Here is a 27,822-nt window from a genome sequence, read left to right as displayed (position 1 = left end):
TCCCTCCCACTGGATCTGCCGATACGGTCTCGCCCCTGTTACTATCTCTGAAGGCGGTACAGAGGGGGAATTATTTCATCCCCCACTTTTCGCCTCCTAGACATTAATAATGAAGGACGGACATCACAGAGGAGTAAATATCACGCTTTCAATGGGCAGTCTGAATAGGGCTTATGACACAAAGGAGGAGGAGAAGAAGGAGCTAACAAAGAGATATCTGGACATACACACCAGAAAAATCATCTGTGAGAATATAAAGCCCGACAGCCAAAGAAAAAAATTATAATTCAGAGAAGGTTGCAGAGGAAGAATAAAGAAGAGACTGTGACAAGATGACAGTATTAGAGGATGCGAGGCTGAGGCAGTTTGAGGATTCTTACCCAGAAGATCCGCCCCCTCGTCCATGTCTCCAATCAGGTCGTTTCCTGCCGACGACAGCTCCTCAAACAGCGAGTCAGTGTTTCGGTCAAACGCTAGATTCTCGATTCCACCTTTAGTTGGAGTGCTGGATGGACAGACACGGGGAGAAAAGAGAGGGATCAAACTGGTTTTACAATGAAGTCATGATATTGAATTCATGTCAAACAAGACTTTTACTACTTCAACTTTGATACAAACACATTTCACTTTAAATGCCATTAAAAGGCACAATCTTTCCAGTCGAGTCACCATCTTTTAAATTTTTTTTATATATCTATATGTACGGATGAAAGATAGATCTAAAAAAGATATCAGCCTGTATATCAGTATCGGATTTCTTTCTCTTTCTAATATCGAGATCGTATCAGCACCAAAAATCTTTGATTGGTCGGGCCCTGCTTTCAACATAAAGCTGGCCACATGTTGTTCAAAGCGTTGGCTAGAAATACTGTTTAAAACTGGTCACCAGAAACACAGCAGCAGAATGGGTCCCAGAAAATTAACTACATTTTCAGACCAAGACAGGTGAGGGGGAGGGAAAATCTGACAGAGTATGATCCATTTTTGCAGCAAATCTTTTCTTTTCATAAGATTAGTTGTAAGGATGAAACAAATGAACCCATCCTGCCTAATGATTATCCTATAAAAGAGAAATAATGAGAATTGTACCTTGTTCCTCGGCAGCCATCAAGGTCCATGTCCAGCTCGGGAGTGGACTCTATGATGGCCTGCACCTCAGACTTCTCCAGGTCATCAGCTCCATCTGGTTTAACCATCAGAGATACAAAACAAGAGAGTAAGCAAGCTTGTGCACTCCAGCGGGGGGTTGAAATGTCTTGTGGTTAACTCTACCAACTATCCCCTTTGAGGGGTGAAGGACCTGACCATCATGCTCAAGCTTACCCTGCTGTCCTTCTTGCACCGCTGCAATGTTCTTACTGCTCTCTGGTTTCCCGCTGGTCCTATCCAGGTTCTTATTGAGTCCTTCTGAACCTCCCTGTTCCTGCAGGGGCGTGTCCACTGACTCCATGGCGACATCAGAAGCATCAGTAGACTCTCCGCTATGAGGAGACTGTGGTGTGGTTGACTGAGAGTTAGCGCTGAAAGTAGACGACAAGGTGTTGGCTTTAGAGGTGCCGCCCTGAGAGGCCATGTTGGATTTGGATTCTCCACTTTTGGAGACACTTCCCTGGTTGGTTTGGGTACCGGACTTGGCACCTCCACGGTTAACACCTGCCAACTCATCCTGAAGATGGAGGAAGAGGAAAGCAAAGACAGAACATTAAAAAAAAATGTAAAGGAACAGCAATGCATATCCATCTCACATACAAATATGGTCACTTCATTCTCTGAAAAAACAACAACATGTCAGCAGCCAAATTAAAAACCAAAGGTTTAAAAGTGCATTCTTCAAAACAATTAGTAACATGAGTGTAGTTTTCTTATTAACAGCCTTTGAATAACAATATGATCGACGTGATTTTAACACACTAATATTGTAATAATGTATTTGTTATACTCTCACACACTTAGCTGTATATACAGGCACTGTGAGAACAATTAATAACAGAAAAATAAAATCTCTCCATCCCGTCAAAGCAATGGCAGGAAACACTTTATCAAGGTGATGATCAAGGTTAACTTATTGTAATTTGATTTAGAGCTCGACCGATTAATCGGCCGATATGAGCTTATCCAGTGAGCATCGGTATCGGCTAATTTTATCGCAAATATGCAGCAATATTAATGGATTTATTCAGCAGTTAAATAGCATTTAATTTGAGTATAGATGGTTTACACAAGCAGTTCTCTTTCACCAGCAGAGGGCGCTGTATGGAGTACAACAAACATATCACTCTCGTGTCAAGCGGTGATGCACAATCATGGACAGTTACGTTCCAGTTGAGTGACCATCTTGTCTACGTTATATATCTTGTTGTGTTTGAGGGATCAACACAATAAATGTGTAAATTATTTTTTTCTCTACAGATTTCAAAGATCTAAGAAAGATATCGGCTGATATATTGGTATCTGATTTTTTTCCCACTGGATATCGGTATCCTTCAGGCCCTAGTTTGATTGCATTGTTTTTGAGCAGAGCCATCTTCTGTCCTGCTCCACTTGCTAGCTTTTTCCAAATTTTTCATCCATGAACTTCTAGAATGGCCTTATATGACAACTTTGAAAATACAATCACTAGCTCAGGAGAAGTAATTAAAGGAACCTGTGCTTTTTGTCTTTCAAATGTATTGCAAGACAATTTTTTTGCACTTTGCTGTTATTGACGGGGCAGATGAAGTGAAACATGATATGTAAGACGAGATGGTCGGGCAGACATGGAGAAAAGGGCTGAGGGTAGGGACTCTGTCTCATACAGTAGCTTCAATGCAAACTTTTACTTATCTCTCTGTTGACTAAACCAGCACATCAATCTGGAATACTATTTAAACAACATCGAGCCAGGCACTACATGTAAGCACCAACACAGTCTAGAAGAGTGAATTTTTTCATGCAGCTAACACTGATCAGACAAAAACATGCAACCAGGACACACCACATTTCACTTTCTAGCAAAACAATAACTTGTTAAAACACAAAAAGCACAGTCTACACACATATTGTCATCAACTAAATGACATAATTTCAGTTATTTATTTTGGCTATTCTGCTTTTATCACACCACAACAGTCAGCAGAACAACCACTGAACAAGTTAGGCAGATGCTGTTGTTAGATTCTCTCTTGGAGGTCTACCTGGTCCTGATCCTTCACACTTTCATTCTCCACTGTGATAGGGGAGACTTGCTCCTCAGGCTGAGGGATATCAAAGATCTTTTAGACAATAATACAAATGAAACCTACTCTAAGATATGTCCCATTTCTATGTATGCATGAACAAGAACAGAATGAAGTATTTTCCATCAGATCTGACTGGGGACCAACAAAGGAGAACAACGCTGTGGGAAAAGCCTGAACTCCATGACAACTCTGTCTGGAGCAGTATTTATGTCGTCTTCTGGCAGACAAGGTAAACCGCTTTCTGTGTAAATGAATGAAAATCAAATTGATTTGTAGGACCAATCAACCCTGAGGGAATTAATCAGGTCTTAGCAGCTCCATGCGGCGTGCAGAATTTCTAATCCTGTATTGTTTTGATTCTGTAATTCTAGCGGCTTCGGTTCTATATATAGCACAGTGCCTGATGGAAACAAATCAATCAGGACAACAACAATGCTTCCATACTGATCCCTGGGTCACCTTGAAAACAGAAGGGGGGGTTGCAGACTTTCAAAAACACAGAGGAGACTTGAAGCCATCTCAGACTCTGAAGAAAGTGACGTTAAGCAGTAGTTTATTCAAACTGTTTGGTTCTCTTAAAGTCATCCCAGCCTCTGTGTGTCTATATTGATGGGAGGATATCCCCTTAAATCCCTCGTATGAATCTGCTCCACTCTTTTGTTGCTATAGTAGCACTGAGCAGCCAATAGCGGGTAAGCTCCCCTCTGCAGCAGCTCTGCCGATAAGGACTCTTACACTACGCTCACATTTTTGTTTTCCAGACACACACCAAAGAGCAGATGTTGAGAGGGAAGAATCATTAAGTGCAAATCTTTGAAATATCAGAGGCCGAAATCCTCAAATACTCTTGTGTAACTGTTCTGGGAGTGCCTGGTAAGACTGATTGACACATCCACAGACTGCTTTAATTTACACTTACGGTATATTTAAAACAAAGCTTTACACATTTTGGTGTCCAAATTGACAAACAGTACAAAGTGGAATGCTTCAGCCAGCAGTCAGGCTAACATTGCCAGATCATAATACGTCCACTTACAGTGCTTATGTGTAAAAATCAAGATTCTAAACTTCTGAGATTTTAAATATACTAAATTCGATTTTTTTTTTTTTTTACTAATCAGTGACTCTCTGCTGTGCTAATGCTAGCTCTTTAACTCAGTAGAATGCCAAATGGAGAAATTCAGTCAGTCTCACAGATGACTGGAGTAGATCCTGAAGTATTTACCAATTCAAAAATAGACTTTGAATCATTAATTATCCAAAATCTTTTGAATCTAAAATAGATTCTGAACATAATATATAATATAATTGTGAGACACCCAAAGATTCCCAGCCCTAAGTGCTGATTTTGTCCACTGACAGGATCAGATTATTTTTTCGTTTTGTCTTATAAAGCATTTGACATAAATATTTTTTGTTGAGTTTAAAAGTACATACTTAATCGTCATTTACACGTCTTAAATCTAATGTAATACTGGGCTCAGACTTGACAATAAAAACAGAATACCTCTTACCTCCTGTTTCAATATGTTTCAGGGCTTACATTTAAAAGAACCTTTATTGTCCATAAAGGTTCATGAAACAACAAAACACAAACCCTTAAAACATGCATCGAAATGAAGCATACTCAATTCTAAACCAATCCTCAACTCTTACGATGTCCATGTGACCCTGTACTAGTGTAATAACAGCAAATGAATACTTATTAGGAGGTCGTTAATATTCATGATAGAGCCTTGCTGGCAGCATGGTAGCCAACAGCAACAATGAGAAGACACTCTGTCCTTTCCACCCTCCTTTTAGGTGAAAGGCAGGCCCCCGAATGGTACCACTTCCTCTGCTTGCCGGGCTCCAAGCCACCCCGTTACCCTGACACACACAAACACACACACACATACATACATACACACTAACACACACTCACACAAGCTGTTAAAAATTCTGGACACACCGAACAATCCTTCCTCTCTGAATGGAAATGTACTCTTTCTTTGGTGTTCGCTGGCATTGGGTATTTTGTTTCCACAACCTGTTCTAAGTGAACTTGGGATGATGTCATCAGCATGATCCGTGGGAAGCTCTGCTGGCCAACTTCAGACGATAACTTTACACTCTATTACAAGTGATGAAAATCTCTATTGTATATGTATCATGGTTACAAAGGCAGGACTGATTGGTGTGAGTGAGCTGTGTTGTCGTTCACGTCACACCTCGAGGCTGGTGTTGGACTGCGGATGGCTAAGGTTGTTGAATCTCCATGGTTCAGAGGAGGTGTCCACAGGTTCCCTCTGGAGGTCAGGGGTCATACCATCAGTCCCAGGAAGTTGGAATATGCCCATGGAGATGGGACGCTCCTTCCTGGATACAAAGGCAAACAGAAGAATGGTTTAAAAGAGAGAGGACATTTGTATTGATATTTTTGTTAGGATGCTCTTATGTAATACCAAGAGGTGTTAGCCTTCAATGGTACTCTGTCAGGCTGAACTTTGGCATAGTGGAGTGACAAGCTAAATGCTAATGTCTGCATGTTATCAAACCGATGTTAAGCTACTAGAATATTTCGCACGTTCACAATCTTTGTCCAAATATGTTGAAATCTACAATTCAGCACTTCACAGTTTTTCTGAGAATGAATGTAATGTTAGCTTCACAGTTCTGTAGGTATAAAACAAAGTGTTATTTTGAATTCAGAAACATAAAAGTCCAATTTATTAAGACATTTTACTTTAAAGTTTTCAAATGAATTCAGGGGATCATCAAAGTCAGTTGTAAAAATGAATATAAAAACACTTTGAGCCCTCGTGTAGAAGTTGGAAGATGCCAGTTGATAGGTTAAAACTTTGACCAGCTGGTTAGTTGTGTAGGAAGTTATTGAGACACTCGAGTGTCTTTTGATGCTTTAATGATAAAAAAAAAGAAGTTATTAGATAAAAAGTTTACACCTCTAGAGTCGTGTCAGTTGTTCAGTTCTCTGTTAAGATAAAATAAGAGAAAGATAAGATAAACCTGTATTCATCCAACAACAGAGACATTTACAGCATCATAGCAGCAAAGAGCAAGGATATCCAAAAAAAGATCATAAAATGCAGGGGTGCCGGTAACCTAGTGGTTAGTGCGCACGCCTCATGTACAGAAGCGGGCTGCCCAGGTTTGAATCCCGGCCTGTGGATCTTTTCCCGCATGTCGTTCCCCACTCTCTCTGCCCGGTTTCCGACTCTATCCACTCTCTTATCTCTAAAATAAAAGGTATAACAAGCCCTAAATAAACCTTTAAAAAAGCATGCACACAGTGCATAATTAAATAAACAACAAAAATAGTTGAGGAGCCAAAAACAGAGCTGCAGTTGTTAGATATGTAGTCTGAAAGTTCACACTGAAGCCCTAACCACTGGAAAGATATTCTATGTGAATCTTCCAATCCATCAGAACAATTTTTGATCTTTTGGGCCATTTCAGGACAGCTGAAGAGAGACAGGATATTTTGGGAGGAGAGAGTGGGGTATGACGAGCAGAAAAGGGCAGGGGAATCGAACCAACAGCCGCTGGGATGACGACTTTTGCCACCGTAGGCGTGCAACATCAGATTTTTTTTTTTATTGATATTTGGCATCAGTAATTCAGTAACTGTATCATACGAGTCTGGAAAAATCATGACATTTAATGGACAATAACTGCCAGGGCCTGAAATCAAATAATTACTTTAGTAGTAAAGGAAACCTTTGAAAAGGGAAAGCAGCAAGGGCAAGAACATGTGATTTATACTTGGCAATAAAGTGAGGATGGTATGGGATATATTTCAGACTGTATAAAGCAGGTTGGACATGCTTTCATTGGTTTGAAGAGAATGTAATGTTAAGAGATTAGTTTTTATGTAGCAGCTTCTGTTTGTCACACTGCCTGAAGACCCTCCGTTTCCTTCTGCTATTCTGAATGAGTAGGTTTCTAATGTTTCAGCCTGTATTGTAGGTTTTCCATTCTTGAACGTGAACTGGAAGTGGATCAGAAGGAAAGAAAAAAAAAAAATTGTGTGACATCGTCAAGTCCTAGTCAAGACTTCACACTGAGGTGTTGCTGCAAAGATTCCCCCGACACAGCTTGACCCTGAAGTTGTGGGGAGAGAAATAAAGCTGCTTGTCTCATAAACTCCATTACCTCCCACCAACTAGCTCAAGCAATAACACTATCCATTTGTATCTGACACCTTGCAGATATACAAGGCCATATTTATTATTAGAAAGAGGTCAGCTTCGTGTCCCTACACAGAAGCATCAACGATTTATAAATGAATATATTTGATGGATGGATGTACACAGATGCAGAAAATACAGCTCTGACTGACTGCAGAAAAAGTTTACTTTTCTCTCTTGCTTTGTTCACACTTTAATACTAGACAATATCCTGAAGCTACATTTTGTAAAAATCAGAATGGATAACAATTAAGTTGAAAGTAACTCCTGTATTTTGAAACACACAGCTCTATGTTTTATGTGTTCATAGATAAACTTCCAGTTTACAGCAGCTCTGAGCATATGAAGCCCAATGATAAATCGGCAACAATTAGGAACACACTGAAGTAAATACACTGGACCCTCTGTTACACCAGTTACAAACCAGCAGCTCTTCTCAGATATATTGTATTGGGAGAGCAGAACAATGGCGGCCCCAGTGAAAAGAGAAGCCGGCAGGCAGGGATGAAAAAACAGCAGCCCAAATACAATGGACACACCACCATATTGGGGAGGAAGAGGTCACATGCAGGCCACTGATGGTCACCATTGCAGTCTTTTGTTGTATTTGAGCTGAGTGGTGAAAGAATCTAACACATGGCCACTATCAGTCCTACTATTTTATAAAGAGGTGTGAGAGTTTATTTGGTTATTAGAAAATAATCATATAAACTCTCGTAAGGTGGATGTTACGAAGGTGATGCTGTCTTCCAGGTATGACTCTGCCATTTTTCACATCTTTCTTGACCTACTTTTAGCATGCAGTCTCATACTGTCAGACTATTACACACCCACATGAGAGAAACACTGCGACTGCATGGCTACCAGCTGGTACAGAGCAGCTAGGTGGATACAGCTGAATAACACAAGTTAATATAAAACGCACACAGATACACAGAATACCTGCAGAGTCTGGGTAAGGAAGGTAAGGGAGGCAGGGCAGGTAGGCCACCAGTGGAGACAGAGTAGTGAACCAGCAGCAGCACCGACAGAGAGACCAGTACAGCAGAGTTGATGACCACCGCTCCTCCAACAAAGCCAAAAACAAACAGCAGCATACACCCGGGGCTCATGGCCCCCCCAAATGATGGCCCAGTGCCTAAACAGGGACCAGAAGGTTTGGGGGGCACAGATGATGACAGCAGATAAGGTGAGCGTCACTGAACCATCCAATTGGCAGACCTCTGATTGGATATCACCCTCTGTAAGTTCATGCACGGCTGATGTCAAAAAAGCTGTATCCTTGTAGCAGTAGTGGGCTCTGTAAACTGCAGCTCAGTATTGAAGCAGACACAGAGCAGGTCAGAGGCAGCAGCAGTCACAACAACAGTAATCCCGGTGGCATCAGCAGCAGTGACTGATTAAAGCCGAGCAGCAGCACACTCTCCCAGCTGGGAGAGGCTGGAAGCTGCAGCAGCAGCAGCAGCAGCAGCAGCTCCTCTCCACCAGTGTCCTCCTCTAGCGGGTGATTCTGTCTTCCTCCTCCTTCCCTCTTCCTTTTTCTCCGCTGAGATGAGACGCGGCTGCTGCTGTGCAGTCTAGAACTCTCTGACGCTCTCCCTCTCTCACTTCGGTAGCAACCAACAACCCTCCCTCTCTGTCTCACCCCATCTCTCTCCCTCTCTCTCTTTTGGATGCTGAGGCAGCTCGTTCCATATGCCTCCACTCAGGCTGCAGCTTATTGGCTGCAAAACGGGGAGACTGATTAAAAGTGTGAGTGAGTCAGTGAGGGGAGGGAGGGAGGGAGGGAGGGAGGGTTGGCAGTGTGTCTTCTTTTACTAGAAGGAGAGTGAAGGGCTAAGATATACAGGATGCTGCCTGAATACACAAACACAATACATCGTAATACAATGTGCAGTGCCATTCTTATTAACACTAATCACACCTCCTGGACTTTAACAAAAGTGAATAGTATATACTGGAATACATGTAAAACATGAAACAAGGATCTTCAACTTAAAGGGGCATGTATATTTATTATTGAATTAGAATGCAGGTATGTTTAAACATTGGCTCTATTTGTTACATATTTGGGGGTCCTTTATAAAACATTCTTTTAAGATCAACTATATGCAACTTTTCCCCCTTTAATCTGTGGTTTCAAAGGTCGACGTAATAGCACGATAACTTTCGACATGACGTTTCTTTCATGTCTGATCGCATTAAATTCAGTGTGTGACTTTGGCAACGGGCGGAGGTTATCTCGGGAGAAGTGCCTACAGCTTTACAGCACTAGTTCACACACAAGCCTTCGGTTATTAAAAGAAGCCAGCCAGCCCGTCTCTGTACGGGTTGATAAAATGGCTGAGGCTAAGAGGAAGAGGATGGTGACTGATGAAGTTACGAAGATAAAACAGTTACCAAGCAAGACGCTCAGTGTACACTCCTGCAGATGTTAATCATAACAGAAGTGGAAGTAACATGTGGCTGTATTGTTATTGGTGTAATCGTTGTCTCATGTTTAGCATCTTTAAACCCAAGTTATGTCTCAGGTTTGCATACATTCAGTAAATTAAGACTTTAAATTAAATTTAACACCAAAAACTTGTCACTGTCCTTGTCGACCTTTAAGTTTGCTGTATAAGTTTCGAACCTTACAAATCTACTTCAACTGTCCAATGTAGTCATTTAGCTGCAGCCCATAGATATCATGAAAACAGTTCAATAAACATAATTCACATGAAACAACATATAGTTACTTTAAAACAAACAGTAATTTCATCTTGCAGAACATTGTTTACGTCAGATTTAATGCTTAGCTTGATTTAGTTGTTTGGGAAAGAGTCAAAAGCCACAGTAACAGCTAACTTGTTCTGTCAACATAATACTCAAAATGAAAATAATAAATAGAGGATTGCTATGTGGGCCACTATCTTTTTAAAATACTCTAACGACAGAGACAGGGACCTATGAAACGTGCGTCTCTATCTGGCCAATCACAGCTTACAAATGACAGGTTGTTGATAAGTGCAGCGGCTGAAAACAATCGTCATCTAAATACCATGCCATTATATATTCACTGTTCAGCTGGCCTTGCCCACAGAGCTTACGACATGGAGGTACGTAATATGGCAAAGAGAAACTGCTTTGACCTGGAGAGTGACACCATAACAAGAGAAGTAGAGCCGTATAACATTCTGTTGTTTGGTCTGAAAAACGGGATTAGAAGGAGTCAGAAAAAAACACGTCCGAAGGGAAGAAAATCTCAATATTCAATTTACACATGGGTGATATATAACTTGTATAGTCTAAGCTATAAAATAACGACAGCCATTTTTTTTTTAACCTGAATGTGAAGAACTAAGAGAGCTTAAGATCGCAACAAAAAAGCGTGTTGGGGCTCTTAAAAGAAGCAGCCCCCATATTGGAGGAGGTCAGCCTGAAACTGTCTCAGACCGAGGAGCAAGTGGATGTACTGATCAGTACGTCCTTAATATCAGGCATGATCTAAGAAGTTTCCAGCACAGCCTGATTTGTCAACATTGACTTGAAAATGGAAATATACGAGCTGAGACCTGGCATGGGATTTAAGCATATCCTCTACTCACATCCAGACTGTGCCAAACATTGTGTGGAAATGACTGTACAAACCAGTCTTCTGTCATACATATGTTTGATAAATGAGGGTCACTGTCTTTATCTGATTTACCGTCTTTTTTTTTTTACATGTTATGATTGCAGTTGATGATCAACACAGAACGCAATACTGTTACAGTATATAAATAGGCTGTCTGGTCAAAAAGCTGCTGAGCTGCAGGCATTAATCACACAGCCACAGCATCCTTTATCTGTCCAACTCAAGTCCATTTCATTTCCTTCCTGCAGTTTGTCATGACAGACTCCCCTGCTTGCTTACTTATTAAAATGTCCTTTCAAAATACTCAACATTCTTTGTACATCCAATATCTTCAGTTTGTTGTCTTTTTGCATGCTTTAGCACTCTGCTTTTTATTATACTGTGTTTTTCATTATTTGCTCGATATCTTTGTTGAGACAGGCTCTCTGACTACTTCTGCTTCTTGCAGACACAGACTGTATGTGTGTGGGAGTAGAGCTTGAATTGGTTAAATCTGTATCAATATAGGACCTGGAAACTCTGCCTGAAGTCTTCAGCCCTATGACACATCACAGATATACAAATGTATATGTGACATTGTTAGACACGCACTACACCTGCACTGGAGTCAATTAGGACTGAATATTTATTTCAGTTTGAGTGAACACACTTATGTTGAAGTTGAAGTTGTGTGGTTGGTTGTCTCACCGTGTCCTGGCTGAAGTGTTCGTGCTCGTGCCTGGGTCTGAGGTGTCTGCTGGGGTTACTGTATGCTGGTGTTTCGTTCTCTCCAGATGTTCCATGTAGCTGTGGATCATCTGGAAGATAGGATGCACAGAGTCATGATAACACTAGAGTAAAAATGTGACAAATTCTGTGTACTCTTGCATTTTATACATTACACTCTACATTGTATTTATAGTCCTGTGAAGAGTTTTAATAAAGTTACAAAACAGAAATATGGATGTTCCTTTGTGACTCAAAGGAGAAAACAAGACCATCAATGACAAGAAGTATAGTTTTTAAGCTTTTAACCACTGGTGCGGAGTTAGTACCAGTATGCACCTGAAACAGCCTGTGTTGACATTTTCTACTGAAAGGGTTCACCGCGAGTGATACTGTTGACTGTTAAATGAAAGCATGATGCGTTGTTTCAATAGAAAACATGAATAGTGCTTATATGGGACACAATCACTCGAGAGATAAAAAAGTATTACTTTATCCACAGGAGTTGCCAAAATCAACACAAACTAAAAGTTCCCATTAGCTTTAATAACCGATGACAAAGACTGTTACGGCCCCAGCCACACCCCCTCTCCTGTGTTTGTGACTGACCTCTGATTTGAAGTGCCTGTGCGTGTGCGTGTGCGTGTGCGTGTGCGTGTGCGTGTGCGATGAGTGAATTCTCAAGGCCTGTTTTCGTTCACCTGTTCTGCCTGCTGGTAAAGCTTGATTGGAACACAGCTGCAGGAGGCATTTAACCAATCAGAGGACAGCCCTGCGGCCACACACCTTTAAGAAGCTTGGTCAGCCAGCAGTCGGGGCAGCTTAGCTGTTTTCAGCTCGCCACTGTGACTCTCTGTCTTTCGTCTTTATGTGTTCTATGAACTCATTGTCTTTTGTCATTTGTGTTCTGTGGTACTCGTTCTATGTTGGACTTGGTCATGTTTTAGTTAGACTTAGGGATGCTGTTAATTTGTTGTTCAATTTGGTTAGTTAAGTGTAGTTAGGCTTTATTTTCATTTCTTTTCACTGATTAGACTTGGTATGTAAAACACTTGTTTAGAGTCCTTCTGTTTAACTCAGTTATTGATTTGAGCAGCACTCGTTGGCCCTTTCAGTTGCCTCACTTTTTGTTATGTATCAACTTTGCTTCTTTTGTAATAAATAACTTTAATTTACCAACATCATCTGGTTTATGTTGCCTCCCTGTTCCCCAACGAGCTGGGTCGTAACAAAGACTTTAAGAGAAGTCTGTCAGCATTAACTAGAGCCCGACTGATGATATCTGCCGCTGTTAGCATATCATGTGACAATCGGTATCGGCTCATTTATACTCCGATATGTGCAGATATTTCTAATTTAAGTTTATTATTTATTTTCACATAGAAATGAACAATTATAAATATGAACCAAGTAAAAATAAGTGTTTGAGTGCACTGTTGTTATTCTGGCCAATAAAGGTTTTTGTTCAACTGTAAAATAAGAAATCTTAATTTTTAAGTGTTTGATAACTGCATTTGAGGGATCACCGCAATAAATGTGTTTTTATATCTGATGTCATGTTGTGTACTGATGTCATGTTGTGTACTGATGTTAATCAATGTCTAAAGATCGACAATAGCTCTAAGACAGATATCGGCTAATATAGTATCAGTATCCCATATCCTTCTAGCCCTTGAAGTAAGCCTGCAAAAAGAATGTCAGGCAACAAAGCGGTCAGATAACACTAAACTTTATTTCTATGCAAGTTGTTGACTATTCGAGATGATCTATGATGATTCACTACACACTTGAAACAGTGGGTGTCAGTATACACTCTTTAAAATGTTAAAGACCTATCGCATGTTTTCCATCTAACTTAAGTTGGATTTTTTTTTCTTATTCTTGCCAAGTGAAATCTACATGTTCTGCAAAAGGAATGTTCTGTACAGCACCAGAAGTAAAGGCTGAATTTTTTGTTATATCAGGAGAGACTTCGGTCAAAATAAATAGGAAACAATCGACATATCAAGCATCTGTAAAATCTCAACAGCGTGTAGCCCTAGTCATTACTCTGGTCACTCACATATGAAGTGTACTGTATTGTGTCCTGACACAGCTGTGACAGTCAGTCTATTAATAAAGGTGTGTGTGTGTGTGTGTGTGTGTGTGTGTGTGTGTGTGTGTGTGTGTGTGTGTGTGTGTGTGTCAGCTTTTATTAGACCTTCATCTACTCTATTCAACATTACTCATGTCAGCTGTGAGCTGCTGAAGCCTGAGAGGCTTGTTTGGACACAGGGGCATCTGTTCCTGATGCTCCGTGAATAACAGATCAGGGCCGACCAGAAGCTCGACAGACGCAGAAATCATGTTGTGAACTTTGTGTATATTTAATCATCCTCAACTGTCCAACCCTTTTTTTGTTTTTAGTTGCTCTTTCTATCACTCAGAACCTGAAAATATAATATACCACATATATAGTTGGATATTGTGTGTTTATTGCTGATCTCAAACATTTGTGTATATTTGTAACTCAGAAGAGCATACCTCAGTGTGTCTCTGATGGAGAGTGTTATACTCCTTCTTGAGCTCTGCTTCTCTCTCCTCAAATCTGCTAACTACAAAACAAAAGACATCATTAGTACATTTGATAAGAAAGTAAAAATTAACAGGGTCTTCACATTATAAATGGTTCTGTGTGAATTAGCTAATGTCCATTTATAAATTCTTTGACAAATTAAAACTATTTGACAAATTCCCGACAGAAATGAAGTTTTGATATTCAAAGCATTTTTGATAATTTGTCAAGTGAATCCGTTGCATCTAATGTGGTCTTAAAAGGTTTGCTGCAATAACCTTATAGCGCCAGAAGAGGGCCACCATGCATCAACAAGCCCCTTCTGAGCTGAAACAGAGAGATATGAAATTATCATCACTACTCTTTAAAGCTATTTTAAAGCTTAAACACTCAACTTAACATGGATGCAAAAACACAGGGCAGTTTCTGGATTCATTTTTATAAAAGGTCTAAAATGTTCATAGCTTCAATTTAACATCATTGGCTGTAATAAATGTCCAAGTTCAAGATTTTAAATGGCTCTTTCTCTTTTGAAACATAAGAAATCAAATATTTTATTAATGAAACTGTCAAATAGCTCACTAACAGGTAAAAAAGGTTAAAAGATGTACACACCAATCTACCGAGCAACCACCACCTTCCTGTCAGCGACACTAAATATCCATCGTCTGAAGCTCTTAGTCGGCATTCGTTTGTAGACAAAATAGCCTGTAAGTCTTGTGTGTTTTCAGCTGCCAACCAAGCAAAACGCCCTCAATTAAGACAATTAATGTCAACTGAAAATCCATAAAAGTGCTCGTGCAGTGAGCTTTGGCTGAGATCAGATGCCACCCATTCACAGATGCTTTCACACTTGATGCATCGAGTCAAAAATAACAGTTTTTCAGGTGTTCAACAAGCACTTGATCAGTGAAGAGTGATAGTTCAGAGAGCAGCTGCGCATTACGATGCAAACTGTGATTTGTGTGGTTGTGAGAGAGCTGAAAAAGAGGAAGTAGTGGGTGAGATGTTCATCAGAAATAGCCCAGGTCTGATACAAAAAGGTGTAAAAAAGGAAGTGATCCTAAAGGAAAGCCCCAGATGAAAAGCCTGAATTAGAACGGATCTTTCCTTCAAGAATACAACAAAATAACGAGTGAATCAAAAAGTTGAGGCAAACCTGTAGGCCTGCACATTTAATCAAAATATTATCAAAATAGCAAATTCTCAAAGCGCGATGTCCAAATCTCAAAGACAACATTTTTTTGAAAAAGGAAAATTTGTGATGAAACATCATTGAAAAATTAATTATAATTTTAGGTTTTTTTTCAGGGTTGAGATTAACAAATCCTGCAGAGATATGTCAACATAATGGTTTCATATGCTGTTCAGTGAAAATTTAAAAATGTATAGGTAGATATCATTCACTAATAGTGAAACTTTGCAACCATAAAAGTTTGTAAATAAAATAGTAATCTGATTTATATTTGCACCGGTACTTCATGGAGCACAATCTCAACAGGGGATTTTGGGTGCGGCAAACCTGATTCAACAAATTAAAAAACTTGATTCAGAGTATTTCTTATCATCGGAGTTTGTTTTTAGAAAGAAGGAGGAAGTTAAGTCCTCATTTCCTACAGCCTGAAACCTAAAAATGCCAAAATCTCACTGCTGCTAATTTGTTGAACAAACATAATCAGAGACAAATGAAACAGCTCAACAGAAAAAGAGGAAGTTTCACACTGAAGGAAAGAAAAATACATTTTCTAGGAGCTCTCAAATTTCCCCTTGATATAAACGATGTGTATGTATCGGCCCTGTGGAGGAACACAAAGCAGTCACACGCGCTGTCAACTGCACAGTCATGCACACGTCATGTGGATTTCTTCTGAGGCCTGAAAACACGACCACACTCTCAGACTTGCAGGGTCATTCTGGTGTTTTTCAACGTGGGCTGTTTTAACATTATTTATGGTTTTACATCAGTGTGTTATACTGATCATTTATTGGATCAGAACAAAGCATTTAAAAACACCACCACCAACACGATAAGACCAACAGTCCAACAGGTAATGCAGCTGCAGAACACAAACTATTGAAATTATTGTTTTCGCCCATGCAGTCTGGTGGCTCTGACGAGGGCTATATAAAAGCTGGTTCGATAAAAAAAAAAAAAAAAAAAGATCCTACCTCTACCTGTGACAAAAGACTTAAAGTTTGAATGGGCGTTTTCAACCTTAAGGAGCCATTAAAGCCTAATTTATGGATTTCCAGCTGAGACAATCTATTACAGTAATTTGTCTGTCATTTGGATCCCAAAGTCACTAAAATAAGTTAAAAAAAATATCAGCAAGGCGACACATGCTCCCGTAACATTTACAATGTGTTAAGACTTCAGAAAAAAGACTAAATAAGTAACCATTAAGTTATTCCTGGAGGTGCATTTAGCAGTCCTTTTAATCTAGTTATGCAGAATCTGAATGCCCCATAAAAAATGTGTTTCCTAGATAGAGTTATTATGTTTGTCAATGCCTAAGCTCCATAGATCCTCCTGTTATTCACTTAAGCTTTCTGAGCTTGAAACATGTTTGGTCTATTCAATTACAGCTCATTTAGCAGAATTGGCAGGCAAACACTCGTATGTTTCTAATGGCCTTTATTTAGTAACAACATGGCTGACCATCTGCCCTCTGGCACATCAGGCTAACAAACCATCACAAGACCTGCAAACGGTCGATGCTATCAGGCCTGTGTGTGTGTGTGTGTGTGTGTGTGTGTGTGTTAGACTTTCCAATAACACAGCCAGTACAGTCCCTGTAGAGAGAGGTGTACATGTGATGGACTTACTTTGATCTGCATAGTTCTTTGTTTTTAGCTCGAGCTGGCGTGTGTGTGACTCCAACGTCACCAGTCGACACTGGAGGTCTTTTTTCTCTCCATCCTGGGAGTCTTCAAAGACAATGTACCTCTGCATAAGAAGACACAAAGATAGAAATAACATATCACATGTGATTCAAGAACCAGGGTTCCTACATTTTTTAATTTCCAATTAACATTCTTTTAAAAGGGAAAAAAATAATCTGGACTGGACTTGTTGGATCTTTGTGTCCATACATGACATTTTAGTTCAAGTTTATCGTGCACATATAAATATTTAAAATCCATCTTTTAGAACAATTCTACAATGCTTATACGATGCTTTTGTCAAAAGTGACGTACATCAGAGAGTAATGCTTCGCTCCATTTAACTCGGAACTCAGGAAAAAACGACCTCCGACTCAGAAAAGTGAAATGGTACGGCCATTCAATTAGAAACTCGGGCGAGATCAATGTAGACCCAGTCGGTATCGCTGTGCACACAGTAACAGGTAAGCAGACACAGAATTTTCGACTTCAGACTTGCAACGGAGCGCAGCATTAGTAAAACACAAGTAAGGATCTAGACAGGAGGAAAGGTCAGTAAGTGATGCAAACAGCTTTAAATGTGATCTGACACACAGGTGCTGAAGTGCACAGAGGCAAAGCACAACATCGACAGCTGTTCTCTCTAATCAGCATCAAAACCATCCTAAAATCTCCATTATCAAACAAAACCATCGTCATAGTCATCATCATCGTCAGTATCATCAAGTGCGTAGGTGTTTAAAAAAAAGCTCAAGACCCAGCTCTTTCATGAAGGTGTAAAGAAGAAATCTATCATTCTGACTATGAACGCTATTATGTTGCCATGCTTTATATTTTGTATGGTCAAGGTTACTCTCATTTAAACATACATTTACCTACAGAGGCAAGGTACTCCTATGTGGATGAAAATACCACTCCACTGTGAAACATATCTGCACATAGAGGAGAAAACAAATCAAGATGCCTGTAACTGTGTTATTTTAAATTAATATTCCATTATATACAACTGTTTGTTTTAACTTTTCAATTATCTTTGACTTGAAAAAGGTTAAATGGTTTGATTTTGTGAAATCCAGTTTATTCTGTTTCCATGGAGAGTATGATGAAAAGCAGAGATAGAGGTTTCCTTACACAGAAAGTTTAGATTATTTTTCCGAGAGCTACATCATCCATAACCAATAAACATAAAGATAAGATTAATATTAAGCTATTTCCTAACTTAATGTTCACTGCTTATCATAAACCTATGAGCTGTAAATCTATAAAACTCCCTCCAAGTGAGGGAGTGATGAGCAACAGGAGACAGAAATATCACACATGGCTGTTAGTTCCTCTCTTCAAGTTTGACATCTGCTCAGCTCTGACCTACATCACCATCATCAACATCTTTGATATCACTTCTTTAGAGTGTGGATAAAGAACAGTGAGGGCTGTAATCGAGATGTGTTGGACTAAATCCCGCAGTTGTGTGTGTAATGAAGATGTGCTCCTGCCAGCAGAGTGCATATAGCATCTGTCCTCTGTCCATTGTGAAATTCATCTAACTTCTTTGCACGACAGGTGCACAGCACAGAGGGGGGGAAAAACTGCGACAGCTTTGTGTGTTTGTGCGAGTCTCTGTACTGTGTACCCCATACACACACACATACACACACTTCCCTTTCAAGTCAGAATCAGATGGTATCATGTCAAGGTTGTTTTTTCAATCTTCACAGCAGCCTTTGTTGCTAACCTCAGTCATTCTCTCGGGGGATTTTAGACTAAAGACTGTCAATGTTTTCAAATCTGGAGAAACAAATATAACTTCCACTGTGGACTGTGGGTTCAACGTACTGGTCACAGCCACCAAACCTTCTCCCCAAATCAAATCTATTTTTAATTTTGTTTGTGCGAGTCTGTGTATAGACACGCAAATAATTTTTAACAACAGGTCAATAGCTGCTCCCTGTTCGCAATTTCATGGTGTTTTTTAATGAATAAAAACGAAATACTAATATTAACATTACAGATTGAAAATACTGGGGAAGCAAGGAAATAATGATGTGTGGTTTTTATTTCAACAGCAGTAAAAAATGCTCCACAATATCACCCGTTCTTACCTTGCCTTGAATCTAATCTAATTTCAGCTCTGAGTTTCATACCAGCTTCAGTTTTGCTCTTTCAGCTCTAATAAGGAATTTTATGTTTGACTTAAAATAGTTTTTCATTTGAAAATGTGAATGAGTTCAGTTACGAAACTGTAAAAATTACATTTATGAGCTGATTCAATTTAAATAATTGAATTACTATGATATCATAAGCGTCTTTGAGTATTTACAAAAGTGCTTTATAAGTCTAATTTATTATTATTGTCTCAGATCAACCACAGATATTCAACATAATCAAATCAAAATCAAATCAGTAAACATTAAAAATCATATCTTCAAACATCGTGTAGATGACGGTCCAGAAAAATAATACAAAATATCAAATTGTGTTTCAACATGCCGTTTACTCCGCCACATGAAGCAATTTTGGCCATGATATCATGACGGTCGATCCAGTGGTTGTGCAGAGATGTCACTGCAAAGTAAATTCAAATAATGTCTTGGTGTTGCTCAAGGAGAGTCGAGTGATCAAAGTATTTCAGTGTCATTGCATGCGGTACATGAATCACCACCATTATAACATAAGTATGACAACATCATACTGATAGGCCAAACACAGTGTTTCAATAACAGAACTTCCATCAACCGACCAGGTTAACAACACACTGTTTGAATGAGAATAAAATAGATGAGAATCATATGGTTTTGTTGCTTTCTTGATAGTTTATTTTAAACATCCATTGATGCCTCAGTTGATCAGCTGAGTCAGTTGTCTGATAACAGGCACAGACTTTGCTTTGGCCGTAAGCTTGAGGTCTTGTGATGTTGGTCCTCACATTGGAGAGGAGGCCCGATGGTCAGGCCCGGCAGGGAATGGATGTCATCTGAACGATGAGGATCACCTGAGAGCCCACTAACAAGAAGCCTTTTCTCTATACAAACGTCACACTGAGGCTGGAGATTTAAGGTGACTCTAAAAGTGAACTCTGTAGAATTTATGAACTTCAGTCCTGGATTGGATAAAATGTTAGTCACTGCCTTTAGGAGTGATCAACGGGTCGGGTAAAGAACTCAATTGTATGGATGGACATAAAGTGAAGAGTGGAAAGTTGCATTACCGGTATGCGCTTAACAAATAACGACGCCCACCCTACTTGACTTGCTGTACATTATGTTTGAATGTCTTCAATATCTTGTGGCATCTCACAAATAGAAATAAGTTAAATAATCTTTCCCTTGAACTGAATTTGGTTTAGCATAATCAATATTGGTGCCGAATATTGGTGCTTTCTGGTACCTGTACGTGATTGGCCAGTACTGGTAAGCTCATGGACAAAAGGTGTCCATGAGTATTTACATTAGTCCCTCTTATTCAATGCAGGGCTTTCCATAAGGGTCTGTCAGTCAAACAGCGGGCTATTCACTCGTCAAACCCGCCTCCATATGTGTCTGTGAGTCGAGGCTCAGCTGATAAGGAGACTTCAAAAAGAAAGAAATGTTATTTACTGCACAAAGAAGCTCGTCGCTCCTCGTCTCCTTCAGAAAAACAGAATGACATTATTTTACTGTAAGAGTCTCTGAGGTTACTTAAAGTGAAAATGGCAAATATTTCCACATTGTTTCAATTTAAAAAGTCATTTTAAATTGTAAATGTTTCCTTGTGACATTAACATAAAGTTAATCCCCTTATTGTGGTGAAATGTAAAGTTATATATTTTATGTATTACATTTACACATCTTTGAAGTGATGTGTTTAGTTTTTGCACCAAATAATAAAGAGCAGCGCGTATCGATAAGTATCTGTATCGTTAAGCAGTGCTGTAACAATACCCAGTATACCTACGAGACCCATCCAGGTTTTGGCTTCCATATGTGATATGTCTGGGGCTTATTTGGAGCAAAGGGTGAGGGACTTATGGGGGGCACAGTGGGGGTCTGAAGGGAGCATCTTTGAATTGAGGTATTGATAGTGATTCAGCATTTGCCATATAAATCTACTTAAGAGCCTGGCTTGACTGCAGACAGCAGGGTTCATAGAGGGGGGGAACCTCTAATCTACACTGGTACATTAACACAACATGAAGACAAGCTCAACAGTAACTGGATTTGTTTTTTTTTGGTAATTTCAAACAGCAGAAAGAAAAAAAACGAATGCATTATTCTCTTTACCCACCAATCAAAACCATTAAAGACTAGCAAACTGGATGGCACATGCTGCTTCGCCCTCATTAGGACATCTCCCAACAGCATCCTCTCTCACCCTGCCGCTCATCATATGACCCAAGAAGGAGGCGTGTAGATATGACAGCGCTCCAGAGAATGAGTGTTCCAGCGTTTAACGTGCTCTCTGCACTTTTCCCCCTACACTGCATGCATAATGCTGCCTTTGTCCTTAAGTGCCAACACACACAAACACATGTGGCTCCAGGACAAGTGTGAGCACAGCCACACAGACAGGGCTCCACTGTGTTGGTACTCAATTGACAGAGAGCGAAATCAACTCCTTGCTCTGGCTCCGAGTTGTTGTCAGGGAATTTGAGAAATGGGAGTAAAGTGTTGGCCACAGATGAACTGATGAAGATGCTCCTGCAGTTATCCACTAGAATTATCCATTTTAAATTAAACAGCTGAAGATGGATGTGGCAAACCATGCAACCATTTTGGTACAAAAAATAATCCTATTACAAACAATTGCTAACTGTGAGTAATCAGAGGCACTCACAACTTGTCATAAATATATTGGCTGGTACAGTGGTTACAGAAAAACAAATTTAAATGGACTTGAGTATGTCCAGCAGAAACTCTTTCTGTTCATACCCCACCGATGAAGCAGCAGGGGCAACTTAGGGTTAAGTGTCTTGCCAAAGGACACATCGGACAAGTAGCAGCAGGAGCTGGGGATCGAAGCCCTGACCTTCCGGTTAGGAAACGACCGACTCTACCAACGGAGCCAATGCCGCACCATAACCAGCATCTTTATTAGGCTGCACCTACAGTAGGTACGGTGCTGCTTTGAGCTAAATGCTGAAGTTGTGGGGTGAATTGTTGTGTTTCATTATAAACAGGAAATTGCTGGAATGAATTTGACATAGACTGAAGCACATTTGTTATTTAATAAAAGCTGTTTAGCATTTATATTTACACATTTCTATGTCCTTTAAGTTGGACAGTTTAATTGACATTATTTTAATAAGATATATTCCATAAGATTATTGTGTTTTTTTCATGTTAAGGTTAACTTCCCTTGAAGATTATATGGCCAGCTTGATTTTACATACTGCATTTGTTTCCTCCTTTGTGATTGTTCCCCTTTTTCCATGTTTAGCTTCAGGGCATGTATGCACGAGAAAAATATATATATTTTTTCTACCATTGTTAGTTCTATCGCTGATGGCTGGGGAATAAATGGTACAAATAATCCCATAGAAATACAAAAATGTTTCACTAAACACATCAATAGTTAAATATTTCTATGACATAAACAGGGCTGGAAATTAACTATTTTGCTCACAAGCCACTTTGGCTAGTGATTTTCCAGAGTAACTAGCAAGCCACTCACAATTAAGTTGTTGGGATAATCTGTTTTATATGATTAAAGTGGAGTGGCTCTCGCTCTCTCACTCTAGTTTAACTGTAAGTCACATTAGTAAAAACAAACTCTTTTGTTGTAATATCAGTTTTCCCATCCTAAAAATTAAATAAAAAATTAACTGCATGCCATTGTAAGATTCTGTAATCCAGAAAAGGCTAAATTCATTGATCTGATATTGCAATAGAAATCTAGCTTACAATGTGCTAGAATGTAAAGACATGGAGGGGCTTTTTGGGGAGAAGTCTTTGGATAATCATCTATTTTCATGCCCTGTGAGCCTGTTTTTTACATTCAAATACATGATTTTGCAAATTGCATATTTGATGTACACCGACTATCATTAAACATTGAATGATAAGATATACGCATTTAGCTCACGGTATCATTGATTGATTGCATATTACAAAAGTTTTCCCTACATTTTCAGATACATTAGTGTTCGCATTGTTTAGGCTACCTCTCATCGTCTGCTCACGTCTCTCGTTATTTTCCGTCTTTTCTTTTCATCATCTGCAGCTGTGTCTGAATAGATGACATTGAAGTATTCTGTGTGATCTTGTAACGCCTCACTTGTTATTATTAGCACCAATGATCATATAAAGAAATGTTCAATATCTTTAATCAACATTTTTCAAGTTACTAACTTCTTAAACTCATTACTGTTTTGGAAAAATCAGAAGAGACTGAGTTTTTTTTTCCCTCCGCCAGGATCTGAATCCTCTGACATTTCTCCTCTCCTCCCGCTGCCGTGGTGTGCGTAGAGAGTGAGTGGTAAAGCGGGCCAGATAGAGAGGGAGAGACTGAATCAAGCGGAGCTGAGGGGCAGGAAATAGGGAAATTGAGAAATTAGCAATCAGGAATACAGCCAGAGAAAGGATTTAAAATGGGTAGACTCCCGCTCAAATCCGGGGTACTGGCATGGCTTTTGAGACACCCGCAAAAGGTGACAGCGAGAGTGTTGCACACAAATGCTGAAACCTACACGCATTTGCCGTCTGGCAGGTGTTAATGTAAAGCCTGGACATAAACCTATACATTATTAAAAATACCAATCACCTACAAAAAGATCATATCGGCCTGCTGCTGGTTGTTTGAGATCGTAACTCTTAACTGACCGCTCCTACATCTTCACTTCCAGCATCAGCAGATTTTGTTTTATTCTCAGGCAACTGTTCTACTCATGTCACAAAACAAGAGGCTATGCCACCATATCATACAAGTAGTCTTGGGCTGTCTCTTAATAGAGGTCATAATAATGATAAATGTTTAAGAAGCTGGTGTTATGTGTAAGTAGTCTGTGGTCCTGATATCACTGATTGGACAAAAGAACCGAGGGAAGTTCTGTTTTCAAAAAGAATTTCCTGCCTTGCCTTTTCCTCTGTTAAGACAAACTACTAAGAGGAGGTATTTAGGCTTAGCGCTTACAACGTGTTTGTTTGGTATGGTCAATCTGCTTCTTTTGCTTTCACAGTGACCTGTAGCCCAAAGAGCAGCTTATTATCTGGGTCAATACCAGGCTAATAATTTGCCCCTGTTGAGTAGGCATTTGGTAAATTGTTGGAGGAGAGTCAGTTTTTTTTTTTTTTTTATTCTTTCATTGTGTGACTGTTTATCACACAGAATGTAATGGTTCAACTTAGTCACAGCTTTTTATCTAACTAAAGGGTAATAATATGAGGCGTTGCAAGGTTGTGTGTGAGTGATTTTTATGTTTTGGTTCAAATGCACAAACAGGTAAGGAAAGAAAAACACCGCACACCAAGAAGCTCCCGTTTAAAGGATTTATTAAGCGACGTTTCTTTGTGTTCTTTGGATCCAGCACCCGCTGAGGGATCTGCGTGTCTTTTTAGATTTTTCATATTCACATGTCACTGATGTCTTCATCAGGATGTATAATTACACATGTAGGAGTTGTCACATTTCTCAGATGGTTATGACCGACATAGTTTTAAACCATTTTTTTTCCAGGTACTGACACTTCTGCCAGTATATATATTTGATTTGAACTCATGCCACAAATGAATATCCCCAAATTGGCCAGAGGGGTGTTTAAGTACACAGTCAGGGTTAAACAGATCTGAAAATAAAGACTTTTCTTTTTATTGCAAAAATGGGCAGACGGGAAAGCACTGAGAGAAGAGCTGATTCTGCTTTGGGTTTCAATAACTGAAGTCTAAAACTTATTTTGTTACAATAAGACTGAACTGCAATGCCCTGTAGGAGTAACATTTCACAGAAATTCATATTTATTTTCTGGATGACTTGGAACTGGAATGATTTTCTAATTATCAGACATGCACAAAATTGCACATATAATTTAGTAAATCTAAAATCAATGACAGGGAGGCAGATTCTTTGGGATGTTGATGTTTTTAGCGAGCCTTGTTGTACAACTGACTGCCATAAAAGATATTTTTGACTCATGGATAGTTCTGTATTAAATGCAAACTTTAGTATCAAGTAGTGAATTATACTTTGTCTCCCTTTGTGTCTCTGTCTGTTACTTTGTGTTTTTGCTGCGGACTGTCTTGGTCAGGTCTCCCTTAAAAAAAAAAAAAAAAGAAGTTCAATCTCAATGGGACCGACCCATTTAAATAAAGGTTAAATAAAACGTACAGAATAAAAAAGTTAAACGCATACTGTATCCTGAACAGCTCTGTTCACTGACCTCATCCTGACTCAGTCTGGACTTCCTATAGGCGTAAATGTCACATCCTGAATTGTGATTGTTCACTCACGTTGCAACACTGACATGCAGTGAGGCTGACCTCTCCTACAGAGGGGATGTTAAAGTTAAAGGACGAGACCTATGACATCATTCTCTGCATAACAACATTACCGATCACACAAGCATGAGAGCTAACTGGCTGTCTGAGTGAAAGGCTGCTTATAACGTAGATGAGGTATTTAGCACACATCAGTCAGAGGGGGCGAGATAAATGTCAGTCGGTAAAATACCAATGGGAAAATCCTGTGTGAGCACATCTATCTGAATGCTTTAGCAACAAGTTGTGGCATGACATAAATTATTTACACACGGCTTTGTGACCTGTTGTGCTCGTCATCCAACATTTAACTGTCGAGTTCAACCAAACAGATTGGATAATACTGAGGAGTGGCCAAAAACGGCACGTATTGTACACACAATTTTATGTTGCTTTTAACAACCCTCTATCTAATATTTTATGTATGTTTTAAACTTTTATGTTTCAATGAGGTTTTATCAATCAACAGTTTGATAACTTGTGCAGTCTAAACCAGGTAGGCCACCACTCACTATCCCACCTTGGTTCATTTGAACATTGTGTATAAATATTGTTGATTGTGTTGTTTTTTGTTCTTTTAAGTAGTTTCTGAACTTTAAGTCTCATAATAAACAAAATATATTCATTTCGATCTGACTGTTTTAATAAGTAAAACATGTAACAATCAAACAACAGGTTTCTTGGTGATTTTCTTTTAGATTTTAAATGTCCAATATGTAAGATATATACTGAATTAAATGATAAAATTACCTTACTATATCACCAGACATTAAGGAAACATGCTATGTTGAAGTGCTGGCTTCTCTGACAGCAATGCAGCAGTCAGTACGTCCTCCTCACAAGTTTAGATTCTGGTCCTGAATAGTTACTTTTTGTGGCAGAAGGCAGGCGCTTTAACTGCAGTCCCACACGGCAGTTTTTCCCCTCGCCCCTCGGTTTGCCAGATATGAGACCAGTTATCAAGGCCAACCAAGTGAACTGGTTCAGATATAAAAGATTCTACTCGACCTAATTCTACTCTGCATGTTTCTAATAAGCTCCACGAGCAGAAACGTGCTCAAACTAGGATAAATATTGGTGATGCTTTTAGAAGCACGGAGAGAGGTTAAAACGCAGAAAGGTTTTGTGATGCAGAGCTGGCTAAACACTGAAGCTTCAGTGTCCACCACATGGCAAACTTCGAGCTCATCAACTCAGGGAGGAGGGGGCAGGGGGAGACAACGATCTCCAATGTTTTAAATTTGGACTGCAGTACCCATTTTCAAAGCTAGGGCTCACACTTAAATATTGGTAGTTTACCTTAAAGATTATGACTCCATAAGTTTTCAATAGTTGATAAAAAGAGAAATATGGGTATCACTTATTTATCACAGTATTTTTGGAACAAACGTTTACGACTATTAGATAAACTTATGAAACATAGTTCACATTAAAGAGCACAAAAATTGTAATTCTGCAACTTCTTTAAACCAGGGACCTACTTTAATGTTGGGTTGGAAATGACCAGTAGGTATAAAACTGTTGGGATTGAACCAGTGGCATGCCACATGTAAGAGTGCTTATTTGGGCAACTATAAGGATCAGATTGTTATTCTAAGGGTTTGGCATCATGACAGAAAGTAATCCTACAGAAGTAGACCTTTTGTTTATGATTTAGAGGCTATTTTTGCAACTAGAAATGGTTATGACATTGCTCTTTTGAAAATCCCAACTGCTCCAGACAAAGCAGTAAATCTAGCTCTTTCCCGATGTTACACATTGCCACTATCTCTTCCTCCCATTACACCTCTCCCTGATGGCGGATCAAGAACAGAACTGGCCTTTCTGAAACCGCTCCCTCCACACTCTCACTGCGGCACGGAGTGAACTCCTGACTCTGACGTCACGCACACAGCAGAGTAAAGAACGTTAAGGTGGATGGGATAAATACAGCAGCGAGCTCAATCAGCTCAAAATCCCCTCAATCACAGGGAGACAGGGACTTTATACAACCTTGACTTTATGCCACTCAAATAATTTGTCCACATAAATGCCATCAGGCAGACTCATTTAATTTACTCCACAATATGAGAAAAAAAATGTTTGCTGACATTCATTTTTTTTTAACAACTTCCCTTTTACGTGTTAAAAGTTTGTGCAGATGATAACGCAGAACCTTTATATACAGAACATCTCCCATGGCGAACAATAGGCGGTGATACACTTGTTCAGTAAC

The 27,822-nt window shown here is 39.4% G+C and overlaps 1 protein-coding gene across 6 annotated transcripts in view; it reads right to left on the bottom strand.

Moving 5' to 3' along the window:
- The window catches only part of spag9b (sperm associated antigen 9b), a 46,946-nt gene that overhangs the window by 16,561 nt on the left and 2,563 nt on the right, over positions 1-27,822 (bottom strand). For 3 of the 6 annotated variants that reach the window (XM_029278506.2, XM_029278505.2, XM_020640109.3), the window contains exons 2-8: positions 17,107-17,227; positions 14,250-14,320; positions 11,709-11,818; positions 5,429-5,576; positions 1,324-1,666; positions 1,090-1,183; positions 381-505 (exon numbers count right to left, since the gene is read on the bottom strand). In XM_029278506.2, coding sequence (XP_029134339.1) covers positions 381-505; positions 1,090-1,183; positions 1,324-1,666; positions 5,429-5,576; positions 11,709-11,818; positions 14,250-14,320; positions 17,107-17,227 — 1,012 coding nt within the window. Of the gene's footprint in view, positions 1-380; positions 506-1,089; positions 1,184-1,323; positions 1,667-5,428; positions 5,577-8,347; positions 9,044-11,708; positions 11,819-14,249; positions 15,700-17,106; positions 17,228-27,822 lie in introns of those variants that run through there. The other 3 variants (XM_065949551.1, XM_029278507.2, XM_020640111.3) reach the window with 3 other exon arrangements.

The sequence above is a fragment of the Labrus bergylta genome, chromosome 21 (genome assembly GCF_963930695.1).
Source record: "Labrus bergylta chromosome 21, fLabBer1.1, whole genome shotgun sequence".
In the NCBI taxonomy this organism is placed as follows: Eukaryota; Metazoa; Chordata; class Actinopteri; order Labriformes; family Labridae; genus Labrus; species Labrus bergylta.
Note: the sequence above shows the minus strand (reverse complement) of the source record. Positions and strands in the feature narration are given on the sequence as shown.